Source organism: Acanthopagrus latus, chromosome 2 (assembly GCF_904848185.1).
Source record: "Acanthopagrus latus isolate v.2019 chromosome 2, fAcaLat1.1, whole genome shotgun sequence".
Classification (NCBI taxonomy): Eukaryota; Metazoa; Chordata; class Actinopteri; order Spariformes; family Sparidae; genus Acanthopagrus; species Acanthopagrus latus.
Window position 1 is genome coordinate 22,670,615 of NC_051040.1, and position 19,471 is coordinate 22,690,085.

Genomic DNA, 19,471 nt, shown 5'->3' on the forward strand with positions numbered 1-19,471 from the left:
AAGGGTACTCAGTGTTCTCTTGTACTCTTTGATAACACTTGAACAGGGACCACAGTCCAATTTGGTAGGTAAACATCATAGACACATAGATGCCTCACTGAGCGCTGGACCATACATCAATGTTGCCGCCATATTGGTACTACACTACTACTACTACTACTACTACTACTACTACTAATAATAATAATAATAATAATAATAATAATAATAATAATAATAATAATGAAAACAATAATGAAAACTCTATATGGCGCATATTTATAACAGTAGCCTGCTGCAATTTTACTTTTTTCTTTACCATGAAATGTTATTGTATACATTATCATATGTTATAATGTTCTGTCATGGAGTATATCTCGTCACTGCTGAAAGAAAAGAAAGCAGGCTCACTGCTGCTGCAGTTTCTGATCTTGATTTGCAGGCTTTGTTTGTCGCCATGATTGTTATTATTAGTTCTTCATCTAAAATCACTGTATTTATAAAAACGTTGGTGTTTTTTATTCACACAGATCACGTTTACATGTCAAGATGTGGTTATTATAGACAGATTCAATATTTGACTGTCATGTATCATCACAGCAACAGCGTTACATACATTAGCAGATGTAAACACTCATAAAAACATAAAATGGCTTGGTGCTGACCTGTATACTGAACATATGAGGAGTAGTTAACGTTTATAATCATCCGATAACGTTACAGACGTTGTTTTTGGCTACTCTCTGTTTCCTGAATATATCCATACATGTGTGAATGTGTAAATGAGAGACAGTAACTTATAGCACTTGTATAAGTGTGGTTTATAAAGTTCACTCCTATCAGTTCACAGAGCAGAGCTACCTCCTCCAATATGGTGGTGACGTTGACGTATCGACAGCGTTCCAACCCACTCAATGAGGCATCTATGTATATATGCCTATGGGTAAACAGGGCATGATGTGTGGTTAACTCATGTTACATGACTTTATACCAAACACTGAATTCCACTGACGGAGGGTGCAACTACCTGCCGCTGCCATTCGGGGACGCCAAAGTTGCCAAGTCTTTCCTCCTGGAATTTCAATGAGGCAGGAGTGGACAGAAACTGATTATCTGCATCTACCTGCCTGCTCATAGATTATGATCCTGTTGGTTTACACCTGTAAACAATGAGTTCCCTTGTGTGCTGCTTTATACATGTATTTCCTAACGTTGCGGAAATATTGTATGTTTTAGTGGATTGCATTTCATTAATTTAATTAACTAAAATGAGCCTCACTGGAACCAGCTACAACAATGAATACATGCTTCAAATGTGCCATTAATAATAATCTACTTGTGTAGCAAACATGACGAGGGCCATTTGCCTGCATACTGTGTTTGTTTACTTTTTATTTAAAAAAAATAATACTTTTATTGAAGTTATATTTGGAATGCAATACTTTTGCTTGTAATGGAGCCTGTTTAAACTGGTGTATTGTTGCTTTTACTGATTGTCAGTATGGAATATGACTAGCACACCTCTGCTTTGAAAGGCCAAAGATGAAACAACTGTGTTGTACAAAAACGTTTTCAGATTTACCAACCAAAATGGCATTTTATTATATCAATTTATTTATTACGACCTGTTTTTATTTTTTCAGGCTCACAACATAGTCAAAGTTATATTGACTGTGACATCCTACACAGTACATGTGGGTTATTATCCAAAGTTGGATGAGATGAATTAAATGTACATTTTGATTGTACAGCTTAATACAAAATCTATTTAAAGAAATGATACACAGTGCACTTGATATTCACATTCTCCTCTGTACTTTACATCCTTGCACATAAGGGCTATTGTGCTCAGCAGGGCATCATTGAGGTAATTTACATACAGGCATACACATTTAGTTCATTCAAATACATATTATAAAATGGTTATCATATCCGTCTAACAGTAAGACCTTTCTTTTCTCATCATTTCTCATAACAGAGTTCTCCAAAACTTTATAAAGAATGTGTTCCCAGTGACTCGCTCACCACTGTATCCACCGCATCAACATCCTAGCCAGGAATTTGCTGAAATCACGTTCACCACCTTGTTTTTTCTGAAGTCATACTGGTAGGATTTTGGCCCACTGAAGAGGAAGATGCTACCTGTCGACAGAACATCATACAAAAAGATGTATGTCCTCATGTTGTTTCAAAGCAAATCGGATGAAATGTACACATGAAAGTTCAGCTGGAAACAGAAGAGTTATACTTGGGTAATGCATTGTTCTAAAAATGGGCCAAATGGTGTTTCCAGTATAAAAGTGAGTCCAGTGCGGTAAACCCCACCCGTCTGCCACCTAAACCCGGTAAAAAGAAGAAATTACAACTTCTATTTCAGCTGTTCTCTATTTGTGTCCAGATCCTTAGGTCCACATTATACAAAGTTCATGACCATATCTTTTCTTTACCATGTAACTTGAAGGCAGCGTCAACCCTTTTCGGGACTCCGGGCCAGTCTGTCCGAATGAGTCTGGGGAAGCCTGGGTCCATCCTTCTGCTGCGCTCATCATACCTGAGAGAGGATCATTCAAAGAAACCAGTTTGTGTGGAAATGTCAGTAAAGAGCCGTCCTCATGTATAAAGTTGTTCATCCAGCTAGATGTCTTAAAATGAGTTTTCCAGATCAGACTTCACTTGCACCTTGGGTGCAGGGACAGTACATACTGATTTGCTTTGAACAGACAGTATATTTACATGATAATGTATTTAAGTTTTACTATGTATACTATATTTACTAATCATTTTAAAGGGACAGTTCACCCTCAAATCGAAAATACATATTTCTGCTCTTAACTGTAAAGCTGTTTTACATCTGGATTGTTTTTGTGTGATTTGCTGATTTTGGAGGCGGCCGATCATAGAGACATCTTCCATTTTGTGAATGAACAACATGTTATGCCGAGCACTTTCGTTATCGTTGAATTTCTACCAATCAACCGGTGCTTGGTAATCTTAGGTAGCTAGCCTTGTCCATGAGTGGATGCAGTTGCTTGCTGTGTGGTGATACGGTTGGTGAGTGCAGTTCTACAGAAAAAAAAAAATTGTACCTTACAGGAAGCTGCTCACAACGAGGTGTGCGCAACTGCATCTACCCATGGACGAGAGGCTAACTAAGTTAGCTAGTGCTACAGCTCATCCGAGGGCAACGTTAATGTATTTTTCATTCTGGGGTGAACTGTCCCTTTCAAATGTGAAACGAGCCGGCACCAAAAGAAGTTACCTGTAATAAAGCTCTCCTGTGAAGAAGACTGTTTTCCCATTTTCACTGACATGCACGGCAGCGTCAACCTGCCTGACTCTGGCGGGGAAGCCATACTCATAGATGGAGCCCGCATGACTTTTCATGTTAAGCTGTTGAACCACCCAGTACTTATGACCTGGAAAAACACAGGCCATGTCACTACATTTTTGGACACTGTGAAAAAACAAAAAAACATACCACAAGCGCTGCCAAACTCAACAAGCCTCTTGCATGAACTGCAACACTTAAGTTGCACAAGGCTGTAATTTGGGTGCGACGTTGTGTTCCCCGGCTGGAAATTCGAGCCATGTCATGCTGACAAGGCCTAAGTGATGCTTTGCAGACTGCCCATTACTCTACCAGTGAATATGTACGCCACGCCTTTGGCAGGGATGTCATAAGCGGCATCAACGGGAGAACTGATGCTCGGTAAATATGTGCTCCTGAGGCTCTCTCGCAGGCGATTCCAGTACGTTGTCTGTGTTGTTCTCATCCACATGTGCCTGCAGGTTGACATAGTGAGCAGACTCAGTTGCGGCTCAAACATGCTGAAGCTCACTCGCAGTCATTTGAAACACGCTGTACCTGTCTTTAAAGAAAACAATCTCATTTCCGATCATAGCTGCCGCATCAAAGGAAAAGTTGGGGTCGCACTTTTTCGGGGCTGGTTGTGTTTCCACTTTTCCTGTAGGTTTTCCTAGGAAACATTAGAACGTGCATTTCATATAACATTGAGCACAATGGCGCACTATTCTTCAGTCATTGTATATGCAATTCTTAAGTTCCTCACCGTACAGCGTTTGGATCCCGAGCACATCATCTTTGGACAGAGAGTACTGAGTACTGCTGCCATGCCTGTAATTAGGGTACATGATGGCAGAGGGGTCTCTCGAGTGAGTCAAACCCAGCGAGTGGCCAAGCTCATGAGCCGCAACTGCAAACAGACTGTAACCTGAAACACAGCAACAGAAGTTGACCTGTTAGACCATTTGACAGGTAGATTGCCTGAAACGTCCAGAAAAAGGTGTCACTTGTGGCCACACCCATCTGATGATGTGAGGGTTTTGAATCAGCTGACATTGTAACACCTGGGGCAAGTTCAGTCTGGAAATGGTGTGGATCGGTTTGCTATGGTTTCTGGTTCATGCAACATGTTTCCTGTGGTGTGCAACAGGTTTTCAGGTACGTTTACACTCATTTGGTTGGTGTAACCCAATCAGCAACAACATGCAATTAAACCCTGCCACAAAAGGCAGAGTTTACAAAGGATTACAGCATTTACAGTGCACCTCTGTTTCTGTTTAAATATACATACCACATTTTGCACATTTGACACCGATTGCACCAATTGGGATGTTTAAAGTGGTATAAAGGAGACCTATTAAGCTTCGTAAAATTGTTGTCCTAGCCTTCAGGGTTTTATATATGTTCTTGTTCATATGAATATCTTGAAAGTTTAAAATGTCAAAGTTCACACCAACAGAAGCTCCTCTCTCACACAGAAAACACTGCTCCTCAAACGCCTCGTCAGTAGTCTCACCTTTAATTCAGTGACTTTGTGACATCACATCATGTCACACATTTACATGAATCATGCCTCGCGGCAAGCGTTCCTGGGCCAGGCATGTGTGAGCTGACCAATCAGAGGAGACTGGGTAGCATAACAGTGCTTCAGTAAATGTACTATACTGTGTTCACATTATTTTCCTTTGTATGAAAACATTGATACACTTTAACGAGCAGTGTAAGTGAAATGATTGGACTGTTTAAAAAGCCCAAACTATCTTTCTGTTTCCTGGCTGAGCCTGCTGACTCAATATTGTTCCTTCTCACAAAATTGTAAACATGCTTTGAGTGACAAACCTTGCGTCCCCGCCGTCCATGTTTCATCCTCATCAAAGTGCACGTCTCCACCTAAGCCCTCTCCTGGCTGAAAGGCATGAGCCAGCACACCCCGGGGTCCGTCAAAGGGAAAGAAATCTCCATGGGCTGCAGCAGAAATGACACTTCTTCACACTATGATTTAGGCAGGATTTACAAAGAACCTATTTTACGCCAATTACAAATCAGGAATTCTGTGTTGAGTGTATCTTAAACATCATGTTAATTGTTCAGAAGTGTCACATTCTGTCAGTTTTACTTCTGCGAGTGAAGGAGAAGACTATGTCGGCTTTGCCATGGGTGACTTTGTTGAACGTCAGCGGTGCTGCATCACTCCACATCTTCAGGGCTGAACGAAATGACTTTTCTACATCCGCTCTCTTCATGTCTTGGGTGTATTTGGCAATCCTGCTCACACAGACACACAAACACAACATAATGTGAGCAGCGAGCTCCACAGCAGCAGCAACAGTGAAATATTAAATTTGATCTAAAGATAAAATAAACAACCTGCATGATTTTGTTTAGATGTACCTTTTTACAATATGACAATAATCAGCTTCTAAGATACCATGAAACATCTCACATGTATGTGATGGTTGGGTTCCTCCATTTAGGCTTTCCTGGGTAAAAGCTGAAGTTTTCTACATCTGGAACACCACACCTGGGCTCTCTCATCACATCCAGGGTGTGATGGTCCAGGCGACCCGTCTCTCTCAGACCAAAGAAGTTCTGCATCTCTCTGATCTTCTCTTCCACGGCTGACGTAGACCTGATACTTCTTCCCGACACTCTGCCTCCGTCTCCAGGGTTCAGGTTGTAAAACCTCCTGAGGTAGTCCTGTTGTTGAGAGGAGTTCAGAGTTCTAGGTCTAAAATGCATCTGCAGATTGTGTTTTCTGTTATTATTTTTTTTTTTTTCAAACAGTATTGTAATATGATGATGTGAGGTTAAAGCTGGTGTTTTTGCTTTCACATGCACGTTTGTATTAGTTATACAAATCCTTTCCCCCTGAGTCACCACAGCTAAATTGTGTTGATACCGGGGCAGACTTCTCTCTTTCAGTTCAATTCATGAAGGACACAGATGAAGAGTCAGGATTATCCCTCACTGATCCGACTTATTAAATGAACAGTCTATCAACAGTGAAGAGGGATTTTAAAGGATTTTAAGATAATTGAGCAGTGGATTAATGAAAGGAGCAGCAATTAAGAGCTAGAGGGATGCCCCCATATTTTGTTTTTATGTCATGCCAGTGATGTTAAGGTAAATTCAAAGCAACTGTATTAGCATCAGTTCTGCTTTCTTTGTATAAAGAGCTGCAAATTTTCAAGCAAAAATGTCAAACATTTGCTGGTTCCAGCTTTTTTTTTTTGCTTCTTTTTTGTCAATTATGACATGATATGAATAAATTGGCTTTGAGTTTTGGACTGTTGTTTGGACATAAGAAGCAATTAAAAGAATCACTTTGGGTTATAGAAAACTGTAATGTGCATTTTTCACATCTTTTTCACATTTTAACAATTGAAGGATCACTTGATTGATCGTAAGAATTATTATAAATTATTATTGTTTCCTTTCAGCCCTGGTTGCATATTCTTCTTGTCATGTTATACTCAAAGAATTTGCATTTTTTTTCATATCCAAAAATCTATCTATCTATGCATAAACTGTTATTTGTAATAAAGGTGAAAAACCGCCTGCATTATGTTGTAGATACCACTTTATAACTGAGCCATTCAAATCAAATACCCACAATATTGTTCCTTTTTCAATGAAAGGATATTACAAACTTTATTTTACAGTGTTGAATAGGTTTACATTGAACAATTAAACAACTAATTGAACTGAACAATAAAAGTAACATTCATTGGCATGAAATTAAATTTGTTTTGGCACAACATTTCTGAGGCATTTTCTGTGTATCATATAATTTCCTATATAAAGACAGTCGTCCACCCACAAACCTCAGCCAGCTCCACATCCTCAGGCCTTGGCCACTGGTCCTGATCGATGGGTAGAGTCCACACATATTCCGCTAACATCAGAGAGCCCAGAACAGGTATCCACAGCCAGAACAACTCCATGTTTAAATTTCCACCAGGCTTCACCTTTTTTATATGGGAGGATTCCCGGGGACGTTGGGTAATCGCATGCCACAAAAGCGCACGATCCTGGTAGTTACAGCCGGGTCTACCTGCCCCAATTTTCTTTGAGGTTTTGTGGTTTAAACCTCCCAATGAAATGTCTACACACTATGTCTACATACTTTCTGTCTGTAATGGTGAGATATGTGTTTGTGTGCTGTGTTTTGTAGAAACAAGAAGCCAAATGTGTTGTTCATATAATTCTGCAGATCCTACTCAGTCAAGTCAGAACCTGCAGCCATTAAAGTCATCCACTATTACATCTGTAAATCAGTCGCCACTGCAGAGATGTGCAGAGCTATTTCTGTGGAGTACAGAAAAACCACACTGATCATTAGGTTTAAGTTCTTTATTCTGACAAAATATGATAAATAAAACTCCACTTAGACGTGAAGGTGTACAGTGTTCAGTTTTTCTCCTTCTTCTCGTGGTTGAATTTAATCAAGGTTTACAGGTAAACCACGTTGCACGTGTGGAGATTTACAGTACTTCAACATCCCAGCCAGGAATTTGCTTTCTCAACCCCGACGACGTGTTTCTGGGTGTAGTCGAATTTGTAGACTTGCGATCCGACAAAGAAGTGGATGAAACCTGAGATGAGAAAAAAAAGGAGCAAACAAAGTCAATCATATATTTAACATTTCATCGCGTCGTGTTGTCTCCTATGTTTATGTTTTTGATGATGATGATGATGATGATGATGATGATGAGCATCTACCTGAACTTGAATATCCACTTCTACTCACAGCAGAAATGAGGGTATATCACATGAGAGCCGGGTGGTGGGTTAATTATACGGCCTTAAATCATAGAGGGGAACCACGCACTCTGCAAAAAATGCTCTCGGCTGATGTTGCATGTAAATTAACATTCCTGTGCTACTAATAACAATACAACTTGCGAAAGCCCCCCTCAAGCTACAGACAGAAGTACTGCCTGCTGTCGACAAGATTGACCTGAGTATGATTTAAAGAGGCACTATGTAGTTTTAGAGGAGAAATTCAAAGTCAGCGTTTGAATATTTATCATATTACTGAGGTAATAATACAAGCTCCGATTTTTTTTTTTTTTTTTTTTTTTTCCGTAAGTGAATAAACAAGCTTTTCTCTGAGAAAAAAGAAAACAGTTTGAAGCTATCAAGGTGGCAGGGTCCGCCAAATATAAACAAATTCAGTCATGGCAACAAAGATTTTTTGTTTTATAGTTTGTTTAGGAATAAAAAGAATATGTTATTGAAGATCTTTCTCTTCTGATTAAAATTTCTTCCCACAAGCTGCACACTTCTCTGTGCCATCATACAGTACAGCAGGGAATAATAATCACTCTGGCTCACCGTCTTTATACAAAGCTGCATTTATTGTGGCGTTGACTCCGGGAAAGTCCTCGCTGATGTACTTCGGGTAACCGAAATCCATAACCCTTCGATTTTCATTGTAACTGAAAGAGAAAACCGTATAAGCTATGTTTTTTAAGATGCCATGACTCACGATCATCTGTCCTTTCTTTCAAAGCTGAGCCAAAACATTTGTTCGTGGTCGCTACCGGTCCAGTCACGTCATCGGACCTCAGAGTCCGCACTGTGCCCTTTGCTCTCTGTGTGAGGTCCAGATGACAAATGAAGTCTTTCAGTCAGCTCTTAGTCAACTCATTAACATGCAAGTCGCTTTCAACCGGTGCTTTGTGATTCCTCTCGGTTATGCCACTACATGTTCATTTAATCTCACACAATGTCAAAAAAGTAGTGCATTTAGACTAAAAACAGTGCAGCATAATTGTGTTTAATATGTAGTGCACATTGACTTCTAAATTGTTTATGTTCAATAATGCATGAAAAGGGACTCTGCAATTTCCTGTCCGCAAAAAGGGAAAATATATATTTGATACAGTGCCAAACATGAGCATACTGGTACTTGACTGTTAAAATAACCTCAAAAGATCGAAAACTGGTCTTTGTCTCTACAGAAAAGAAGAGGACACTAGTGCAATCTAATTTGAGTCACAAGTCTATAAAGCACTAGTTGTCTTAACTGATGTATAAGAACGGTGGCGATACTGTTTAACCGATTGGATTCATGTTGCTGTACCTCCAGTAAATATCATGCATGAAGAAGAGAGTGCGTCCTGTTTTCACTACATGCACTGCTGCATCAACGTCCTGGACCCAGGCTGGAAACCCAAAGTGACTGAGTGCTCGTGGCTTTCCCTTCACAAGAGAGCCTCTCACTGTCCAGAACATGGATTCTGTCGACACACAGTGAAAAAAAAGGTCAAATTGCTGAATTATTGACTAATGGCTTTATTATTGGTCAGTAGCCTTAAGCCTCTTAAGTATGATGCTGTACTAGTCAGCAGGTGGCTGGGGTTGGATGGATCATTTAGAGGACTTTCCCCAGGAGAACCCCAGTACCCTGTGTGACCGAGTGTAAATGTACAGTGAAGTCATTTATGTAAATTATGAAATATATGTTATGTAAATTATGTGACTAAAATTATTTTAACATAAGCAATAACATTTTTCTAAAGTTAACCAAGTAGGTTTTGTGCCTAAGCCTAACCAAAATATGCAAACCATGACCACGTCATATCACAAGCAAGAGTGGTAATATGTCAAAATATGTTAAATGTTTGCCAGCAATCTTTATTTTGAAAGTCTAACCACACATTGCATAGTAATGCTAACTTCAAAAACAGGAGGGGTAGGTAGAGTGTCATAGTTCAGAGCTTGGGGCCACTGAACAAGCTGCCATATTTGACGAGTCGTAAGGTGAGAAGAGATGTGGTGGTATCAAGGTAACCTATGCGCACTGACTTATTGAAGACATTTACCGTGAATGAGATAAGCGGTGGATCTGCGAGGCACCCAGAAGGCAGCATCAATGCTGGTTTCGATCTTCGGCATAAAGTTGGTGATGGGACCCTCTTTGATGTCGTATTGCTCATTGTGTTTGATCCAGAGATATCTGGTGTGCAAGAAGAAAAACATGAAGAGAAAATATGAATTACCAATAACTGTTGGATATAACTGATAATAAAATCAGATCTATTAAAGGTCCAATGTGTACACCCTCCTCTCAGGTTGCTGCTAAAAAAGGTAAAAATGCAAAGGTACTGCAGTACAGAGCAGGTTGGTATTGGTTTTGTCCATTATATGCTACAGTAGAAACATGGGCAGACTCTGTAGAAAATGATCCACTGTCTTGATGGATTTAAAAAGACAATCGCTCTTTGTTTAAGCAGTGATGCAAACATGGATATGATTATTATACTTAAATACCTAAATACCTAAATCATAATCACTGAACCTTTAATGCAATCTGGAAGAGACTGTATTATGAATGAAAGTTAGATATGATTATAAAATGAAGACTATATCCACACCATGTCACACATCTCACACACCGACTTCAGATGGGCTAACGCTTTTAGCTCAGCAGCTGCAGCGAAGCTTTAATAAAGTCTGAATAACATATTCTAAAAGCTGGGGGGACACGTTTTATGTTTTTTCCTCTGATTGTTCGTTTAAATGTTAAAACAAGTCCCCATCTACTTTCGCTGTTTACGAGAATGCTGTCATGCTTTGAAACTCCAGAAATGTTTAATGGACTACAAATCTTCACCTGACTTTCCATCGGCATGAAGGTGAGTAGACAACGAGTTATGTTTCATATTTGGTTGAGTTTTTTCCCTTAATTCACAGCTGGATGGAGAACTGTTGTAATGAATAAAAATGATAATGATAAATATTCATACCTTTCTTTGAAAAAGAAAGTGGCATCACCAAGAGTGGAGATGGCATCAAAAGTCAGGTCTGCATCACATTTGTTCTGCATGAGTCGAGGCACCAGCGATCCTGACACCCGGGGGTTATACTGAGAGCCGTACCTCGAAAGGTAACCTGGACGACCTCTGACCGGACCTGACACACAACAGCACACACCGGAGGATCAGATGCCGCTCAAACCAAAAAACTGTACTGCACTCCAGCTATTAATCATTTTAAGTGGACATGAATTTACTGTAAAGTGCGTTGATATTCGCTACGTCTTCTCTTGATAATATGTTGGCTGGGCGGGAGGATTTGTAGGTCGGATACATCAGGGATTCTGGGTTCGTGGAGTGCTTCAGGCCCAGAGCGTGACCGAATTCATGCGCCGCTACAATGAACAGATTAAAACCTGCAACAGGACGGAGAGAATGCACCCAAATAAATGATGGTCTTATATGTGTACCGTTTGACTTCATTCCTCATTCAATCCAGCACCTGTTTCTCCTGCTGTCCAGTGCTCATCGTCGTCAAAGTGCGTGTCCCCTCCAACACCCAAACCTGGGCCGAAAGCATGAGCCAGTGTGCCTCTGGGTCCATCGAATGGATACATGTCTCCATGTTCTTCATGATATAATCCCGGCCAAACATGAAAAAGAAACCGCAGAGAGAACAATTTTGTTTCATGCCAGAAAGAAAATTACAGGCCTCTGTTCACCTCCCCATAATGAGTCTGTCGAGATCAGCAGCCAGTGTGCGATGACACCGTCTTGTTTAGCAGTTAAATGACTACTGAAGCAGATTGCGTTTTACATTATACACCACATATCAGTGAAAGGTGTTTTCACTCTGTGAGCATGACTCAAGCTGTGCAGTCCACATGTTAATATTGTCCATCCCCGTCCCGCGTGAAGCAAAAAATCAGACTCACGATTGGTCAGAAACTCCACCATGATGTCAGCGCTGCGGGTGTGTGACCTGACAAATGTCAGACCGCTGGCTCGGGCCCAAACGCTGAAAGCTGAGTCAACCAGAGAGTCCACGGTGTAGCGGGGTAAATCTCGGGTGTACCTGCCAATGCTGCAACAGCATGTCATGTTATTGATTGGAGATCGAGACATAGGACCCCCTCAGCGTAAGTATAAATCTCATCACTGTGGGGAACCTATTGAAACTGATACATTAGAGAGAAAAGTAGATATCCACAGGCCAACGGTGACAAATCATGTACCAGATGGTTAAACAGCCTTTATTGAAATGCTCTCTACATTGTAAAAACAATGGCATCAGCTGCCTTTCTTATGTTATCTTTAATTATACATTCGTTCCACATCTAACCCAGCAGGCATGCCTCGAGCACAACTCGCAATGAACTGCATGAGGACATTTCAGACGGTGTTACATAAGTTCAGGCATGTATGGTGAACTTGGCACTTTCACAAACCCACAATAACTCTCAGAGGCAGGAATCCCAAACCCAAATGCTCTGTTAACCATAATGATTTGTGACAGTTGCTATTCCGTCTTTCTGCCAAAGGTTTTATTGCCCGCTGGCTCAAAATGTTTCCCACGTACTGGCGGGGTTTGCAGTTTAGGGACAACCAGACTGGTCTGTATTTTGAAATCTCAGTCTTGGTCAGACATGCCTATATCTGTCATAAACAGACTGTGTTTCTACTCCATTAAAAAATAAAAAACACTGATCATTAAACACCATTAAAGACCCCATAAATACCTGTAGGTGATGACGTTCTTGTTCCATCGTGTCCCCTGGATGAGGCTGAGCTCCTCCACATCTGGAACGCCACACCGAGGGGTGCTCATCACCTCCAGGGTGTCTGAGTCCAGAGCACCTGTTGCGTTGAGCCCAAAGAATACCTGCATGTCCTTCACCTTGGAGGTGAAGATGGGCGAGCTCCTCTTTATGCGCCCCATAGGCTCTTTTTGCAGGTTGTAGTATTGTTGAAGGTATTCCTAGGAGTAGATTCGAAAGAGGCATCAGATCGTGTTGCACCGCAGAGCCAGGTAAATGAACTGGTCCTGCACCATTCCATCAGTGCCAAGGACGAGCTGCTTTTCTGCCGCATGCATGACAGTAGTGTCCATCTTATTTTGTTGCATCCATCCAATTGTGTATTATCTTGAATCATGACCTATACAGAAACATACTGATCTACACCAATGGATGATCAGATTTACAGCATCAACTGTCAATGACACAGCTGAAATCCTTCACAATCAGCTGGATAAAAAAAACTTTCCAAGCATTCAGTCCCCATGCAGACCGTCTTTCCAAACCATTCCCTCTGAAATAAAACAAGAACACCTCCGTGAAAGGACATCAGGGAGAGAGAAAAAAATGACGATGCTGAAAGAATCTGCTAAAGCATGCAATGTAACGGCTACTTGGACTCCGAGGGCAGTGCAGTGACTTACCTCCGCCCCCCACCCACACAAAAACAAAAGTGAATAAAAACATAGTGACAAATTCTCAACACGGGCGAGACAGGATCCTTGCAGTAACCCTCAAGAGAAACACTTCTAAACTGTCACATTTGTGGCATTGTACAGAAGATAAAAAGTCACATGCAGTCCAGTCCCCAACATTTGTAATGCAGATCATGCAATTATGCACTTACAGTGGCCAGCTTCAAGTCAACCTGTGGTTCTGTGGAAGGAGAGATCTCTCCCACCGGCATAAATGTGGGCGCCGTAAAACACGGTCCAGGCATAAGCAAGACCAAGACGCAGAAGGAGAGCAGCATGACATGCATTTCACAGATGTAACACTACATGAACTGTAGTGGCCTAGTTTAAAAACACCTGGAGATGGAAGTTCTGGTTAATGAGAAAGCCTTTTAAATGGCTATTGTGACTCATGCCGCTTGCAAATCCAAAGGGAAGCCTCAGACAGTACTATGGAATTAGGGAGGGGTTTGGAGAGAGCCAAGGACAGCAAAAGAGAAAAGATAGAAATGACATTTCAACATTTTTCATGTCACGTGACATGTTTGCTCCAATGGCGATTGAAATGGATGCAGTGTATGGTTTCAGTTTCAACATTTTATTCAAATTGTCAATTGCAAATTCAGGGCTGGAATGGATTACCTCAGTAAGGATGAGAGTGATGTGATTTAGACAAAGATGCAAATTTTTCACTCTGGAGTTTAAGAGTGCAATGTGAAACTGATATATTAGGCAACATGTAGCATCAAAAGAGATTGTTTCTGCAAGATGTGCTCATCAGTCCAACTGTAAGTATATTTGGCGTAAGCATGGTGTAAACTTGTTGGTCAAAACCCTCTGATATTGAGTCAACCATTCCCTCAGCAGAGCTCCAGTGAAGGAACCTCAAGATTGATGTAACACAATGAGCTGGGTGGCACTGCTCAGTCCCACGCATTCTGCGAGGGCTCCCAAAATAACCCCATCAAAGACCATTCTCGTACTGTTATAGCAGTAGATGCATGTAAGACCTTTCAATGACAGAGTTCGCTGAAAGGGGCCTGAAATTGCAGGGGTGGATTTAAGGCCTTCGAAAAAGAAAATGGCCGCCAGCCAGGCCGCCTAGACTGGCAAGGGTGGTGCCGCGGTACATTCAGGCTACAATTACGGTTGATTGGTCATTGTGGAGGTTTACGGGACCAACAGCATTCCTCTGCGGGGCAACATGAGCAAAGTTTTCCAGAGGGCGCCTCGATCTTTTGCAAGAGGACTTGCAAAACTTGTGTCGCTATGGTTTTACGGTCAAAATACAGACGAGGTAATGAAGTCATTTTAGGCAGAGGTGATGACTGAGAGCGGAGTTTGGAACAGCAAGGTTACAAGCCGGGAGAGACCGCTGGGGTAATTAAAATGGTAGAAACAACTCTGTTTTGCCCCAGACATACACTTTGAAACTGAATAGGTGCCAGACATGTTAGAACGCGTAGCTGAGAGGACAAATATTTTTCCTGGAAAGCATCTTTTTTTTATGTGCAACAATAAGGACTGAGAGTGGCACGGCGATGCGGTGGTTAGCACATTTGCTTCAGAACAAGAAGCTTTGTGGAGTTTGCATGTTTTCTTCATGTCCACACAGGTTTTCTCCAGGTACTCCAGCTTTCTTCCACAGTCTAAAGTTAATTGATCACTCTAAATGAGCTTGTAGATGTGAATGTGAGTGCAAATGGTTGTTTTCTGTTTCTGCCCTGAGATGAGTCAGTGACTTGTCCAGGTGTACCTCTCGCCCAGTCTCAGCACAGATTGGCTCCAGCCTCTCAAAACCCAAGACAGGATAAGCAGTCACGGATGACAGATGAATGAACGATAACGGTATCTGTGCTTTTCTACTTCAAGACACCGTATATCATCAAATGACTAAAACTGGAACTGAGAGTCAGAATTACGTGACAAAACTTTCAACGCAATGACAAGTGACTTTAAAAATAATGCAGATATTTGTTAAACAATACTCAAACTAGTCCCTTCATTGTTCCTTGTTATCACTCAGGAACAGTCAAACCTGACTCCCATCAAACCTGAACATTCATTTATTCATGTTGCATCAAGTTTCCTCATCACACAGTATCAACATCATGTGCTGGATGTGACTCTCTGAAAAAGTGTCACCTCACTCAAATATGCAACATAGATGCAGTTTTGTTTTAGAATGGCACCATCAAATTCACTCTGTGAAACAGCAGACACTGAAACTAATTGTGGTGCCTTGAAAGCCACAATGTGTACACTTTGAGTCTAGCTTTGGCTCCTCCTGGTGGTACTATCAGAAAGAGTAACTGTGTGCAAATGTGTGTGTGTGTGTGTGTGTGTGTGTGTGTGTGTGTGTGTATAGGATAATATTATGGATATAGCACTTTCACAGCAGTAACATGACTACACACTCCTCAGTGATGACTACATGATATTGTTTGGAGCCCTCCATTCGTAACATCCATCCAAACACCATCCATTGGTAACATCTGGGGTGGTGCACAGAGGACCAGAGGGACAAGAGCTGTCAGTCTGCTGCTCCGGTCTCTGCTGCCCTCGTCTGGTGTCTCATCAGTACATGACATTTCTACATTTCGCTGAATAAGCCTGACCTTAAACCACAGAGGTCACTGTGGTTTGAATCCTAGCTGTTGCTCAGTAATTGGAGATGCTCAGCATTTTAAGTTAAGTCCTTTTAATGTATTTTATTGTGAGCTGTGAAGATGAAATTACAGCTTCAATAGAGTACTGTATGATTTGTTAGTCTGCTGTGTAATCTAAATCCGCTCTTTACCGAGGGCTGCAGCTGGTTCATGTTGTGGCTCACTGAGTTGTCATTATATTACATTATATTCACTTGGCAGATGCTTTTGTCCAAACAGATTTATGCTACAAGGTGCTTAATACTGTTGCATTTCCCCGGGCTGTCGCCAACAAATGTGTCATGCGGTATGTCAGGCTTTGGTGTATTGTTTATAGGTCTGTGCTTGTGATAATAATGTATAAGATAGGACACCACTTGCAACCTGGAACACAGCAGCGTAACATTATCCCCGCCCGACTATAACATCAGTGTAGAATGGGCACCATGTGAATACAGTCTATTGTTAGACACGAAGCAGTCTCAAATGTCAAACACCTGGCTTTTTTTTTTTTTTTTGTGAGGGCAGAAGATGATGCTGGAGTTCATTTTGCTGAATCATTTGAACGTAACTCTTCCAGGTGCATGAAGTGAACATGCTCCCTAACTGTGAAAAGCAACACTACACATCCATATCCTGCTAGCAATGCTTCACGTTGAGGACTTCTGTTATGAAGCTTGTGTAATGCTGCTGCAGGCACACATTACACATTCAAAAATATAAAACGGTCAAATTTCACCATGATTTCATCATGATTTTGGAGCTGGATCAGAAGGAGAAAAGGGTAATTACAGCTCCACAAATCCAGGTGTATTGTTTTATTACTATACAGGACATACACATATAAATCCAATTCTAGAGTCTGATACATTTAGGCACAGCTAAATAAATGTACAGGCTCTCACTCAGACCATGGCCATCCACATATTCAGTAAACTCACTGACTGAAAGCATCAGACACAGTTTGTGACTTACTGCTAGAGAAATTAAGGCAAATGATTTATTAAGCAATGGGTAATGAAATACTGTCAAAACTTCTAAAAAAAAAAAAATGTAGAACTGTAAAATGTTGTGATGCTGAAATGTTTCAAGATATTTTAAAACATTTTTGGGGTCAGAATTTCAAATACAACAATTAATTGCTGATTTACACGATGAAACGCTGGACACATCAGAGTGAAACTAAAACCATCATCTTATGTGACACACTACCGCGTACTGTAGTTCCAGGTAAGAATGAGTCCTCTGCTTTCATGGAACTGTTTATCACGCTGGGCCTGTCCTTTTGGAGCACCTCATGCATCAGCTATCCTCAACCACAGCAGGGTGGCTGATTTCATTGAATTTAGTCTCAGTCAGATACCAAGTAATATGAGAACCAGGATCATAAATATCTATACCAGTAACAGTATTTTAAATTGAGTGTGCTATTAATAGGCTATTCACAGTAATGAACAATCTGAACTGAAAAGGTCTGTTGGGAGATGCAAATATGAGAGAACTATTAATATTCCCAGGATGTGATCTAACATGTAGTGGGATCCAGTTATTTTTTTTCTGTATCCTACTGATGCTACAGTCAAACCAAAACTTCATATTAGTGGTATGGTGACTTTGGGCATGATCCACCCTCCCCTCGGTCACACCTCTTATTCCCTGATCAACCTTATTCACAGTTCCATGCCAAAATATAATGAAGAAGCTGTATGATAGTGACATTTAACAAGTGAATTTCACTGACATGCTGAGTGTCAAGTAATCCAAGACACCAATTCAGAGTAAATGTTCGCAATGTAGGTTTTTGCAAACCACGGATTTATGTTTGGACAACGCTGTCCTTGTGGTCTGGTTAGATTTAGGTACAAAAACCCCGTGGATAGGGTTTGGAAAAGATCATGTTTTGACTATAAATATCTGGTCTGGTCAACACAAAGCATTCTGGACATGTCACGATGTCTCAGTAAAACCACTCTGTTCTGTCACCAGAAATACAGCTAGAAATTGTCCTAAGGTGTCCTTAAAGTATCCAGTGGTGTGGCGCTTACAAATGTTGAAATAGAGTCTCCAGCTATGGTCAGTGGCTTGGAAGCCAAGCGGACTTGTACCTTCCACCTCCAGCCAGCTGAATTCCAAGCACTGAAATGATAAAAAAATGCAACAACAAAAGTGTTGATTTATTCTGAAGAGGAGCAAAAAGGGTCTGAACAGGGAATGAAGACAAAAAACAAAGTCATGCAACCAAAAAGCCTGCAACTGACCTGAAGCCCAGTGGCATCAACCACTTCTTCGTTTGTGTCACAGAGACAGGTGCAAGCAGATGAAGTAGTGACCCTCATTTAATGTTTCATTTGTCACAATCCAAACAGCGGCTCATGGCGTCTGTCTCAGGATTTGTCTCTTTATATGAAAGGATGTTAGAGGATGTTACTGAGCCCAAAACGTACAAAATCCCTCACTGCTGGAGAGGATAAAAAACCTTTTCCCCCATTTCCTTTGTCAGGCAATCATTTTTAAAGTTTTTACTGCACAAGTGGTAACAATCACCATCTGACAAAAGACGTTTCTGCTGTGGCATGAGAATCACAGCGTCGTGGGACTGCTAACGTGGCTGAAGACTTATTGTCCCTCTGAGACAAGAAAGAGCATCTCTTATTGAGAAAAAACAATGACAAACAAGATGACAATGTTGTCTACGACAACACCTGAAATTATTTTCTTATCTCTGTAACAGGGATATCATTGAGTATACCATCCAGTGTGCCATTTGTGTGCTTTATAGGTTTGAGTCCTCAGACCTGCCGCCATAATACAGGTCACAGGGCCCCATTTTTTTTTTTCACAACTCGACAGAATGCCACCGGAGGCTCACAACACAAATCAACACAGTCTGTGTGCTTCAATATTTTTGTGTGTGTTCAGTGTGTATATCAGTGACATTTTAAAATAACAGCAAAAATCCCCCTTTGCCGCCAACTTCCCCTGGAATGAGTCAGGAGCACTCAGTTAGCCACCGTCTAAACAGTGATGCGACTCCAAAAATATTTGTCTCCACAGGATGCTGAGGTGCTTGGATGCAGTGTTTGTTACACATCACACATGATATCACTAACAGGATACAGGCGAACACTAATTTATTCCGTGATCTGCGTATTTACTCTCATGGTATAATAATTACCATACTTTGAATCTTTTTTTTTTGAGAAATGTATTAAAAGCATCAGAATTTAACTTGAAGTCTCACAAGGCACTGCCACTAGAGCTACTGCTCCAGCTGTGACGCCAGCTGTTTGTAATCTGTATGTGAGGT

General features: G+C 41.0%; 2 protein-coding genes across 2 annotated transcripts; both read right to left on the minus strand.

Annotated features, from left to right (window-relative positions):
- Positions 1-2,020: 2,020 nt before the first annotated feature.
- On the minus strand, positions 2,021-7,227 carry mmp20a (matrix metallopeptidase 20a (enamelysin)). The gene is made up of 10 exons (XM_037117667.1): positions 7,108-7,227; positions 5,727-5,980; positions 5,400-5,548; positions 5,123-5,248; positions 4,050-4,211; positions 3,845-3,956; positions 3,620-3,762; positions 3,239-3,395; positions 2,427-2,530; positions 2,021-2,121 (listed from the first exon to the last, which is right to left on the minus strand). Exons 1-10 carry the CDS (start codon positions 7,225-7,227, stop codon positions 2,021-2,023), a joined length of 1,428 nt encoding a protein of 475 aa, XP_036973562.1.
- A 468-nt stretch (positions 7,228-7,695) lies between these two features.
- Positions 7,696-13,824, minus strand: mmp20b (matrix metallopeptidase 20b (enamelysin)). Its single transcript, XM_037117656.1, has 10 exons — positions 13,690-13,824; positions 12,786-13,024; positions 11,982-12,130; positions 11,549-11,674; positions 11,304-11,462; positions 11,038-11,191; positions 10,114-10,247; positions 9,372-9,528; positions 8,621-8,724; positions 7,696-7,878 (listed from the first exon to the last, which is right to left on the minus strand). Exons 1-10 carry the CDS (start codon positions 13,822-13,824, stop codon positions 7,778-7,780), a joined length of 1,458 nt encoding a protein of 485 aa, XP_036973551.1. The 3' UTR covers positions 7,696-7,777.
- Between the last annotated feature and the right edge of the window lie 5,647 nt (positions 13,825-19,471).

Bases quoted from the DNA above. Each gene is read 5' to 3' on its own strand.
- mmp20b (XM_037117656.1), bottom strand. From the start codon at position 13,824: ATGCATGTCATGCTGCTCTCCTTCTGCGTCTTGGTCTTGCTTATGCCT. The intron at 10,248-11,037 runs GTATGAATATTT...CTTGCACACCAG, and splicing joins ACTTTCTTTTTCAAAGAAAG to ATATCTCTGGATCAAACACA. The intron at 9,529-10,113 runs GTAAATGTCTTC...GTGTGTCGACAG, and splicing joins CACCGCTTATCTCATTCACG to AATCCATGTTCTGGACAGTG.
- mmp20a (XM_037117667.1), bottom strand. From the start codon at position 7,227: ATGGAGTTGTTCTGGCTGTGGATACCTGTTCTGGGCTCTCTGATGTTA. The intron at 5,981-7,107 runs GTTTGTGGGTGG...TCTCAACAACAG, and splicing joins AGGATGTGGAGCTGGCTGAG to GACTACCTCAGGAGGTTTTA. The intron at 2,122-2,426 runs GTAAAGAAAAGA...TTCTGTCGACAG, and splicing joins CGCTGCCTTCAAGTTACATG to GTAGCATCTTCCTCTTCAGT.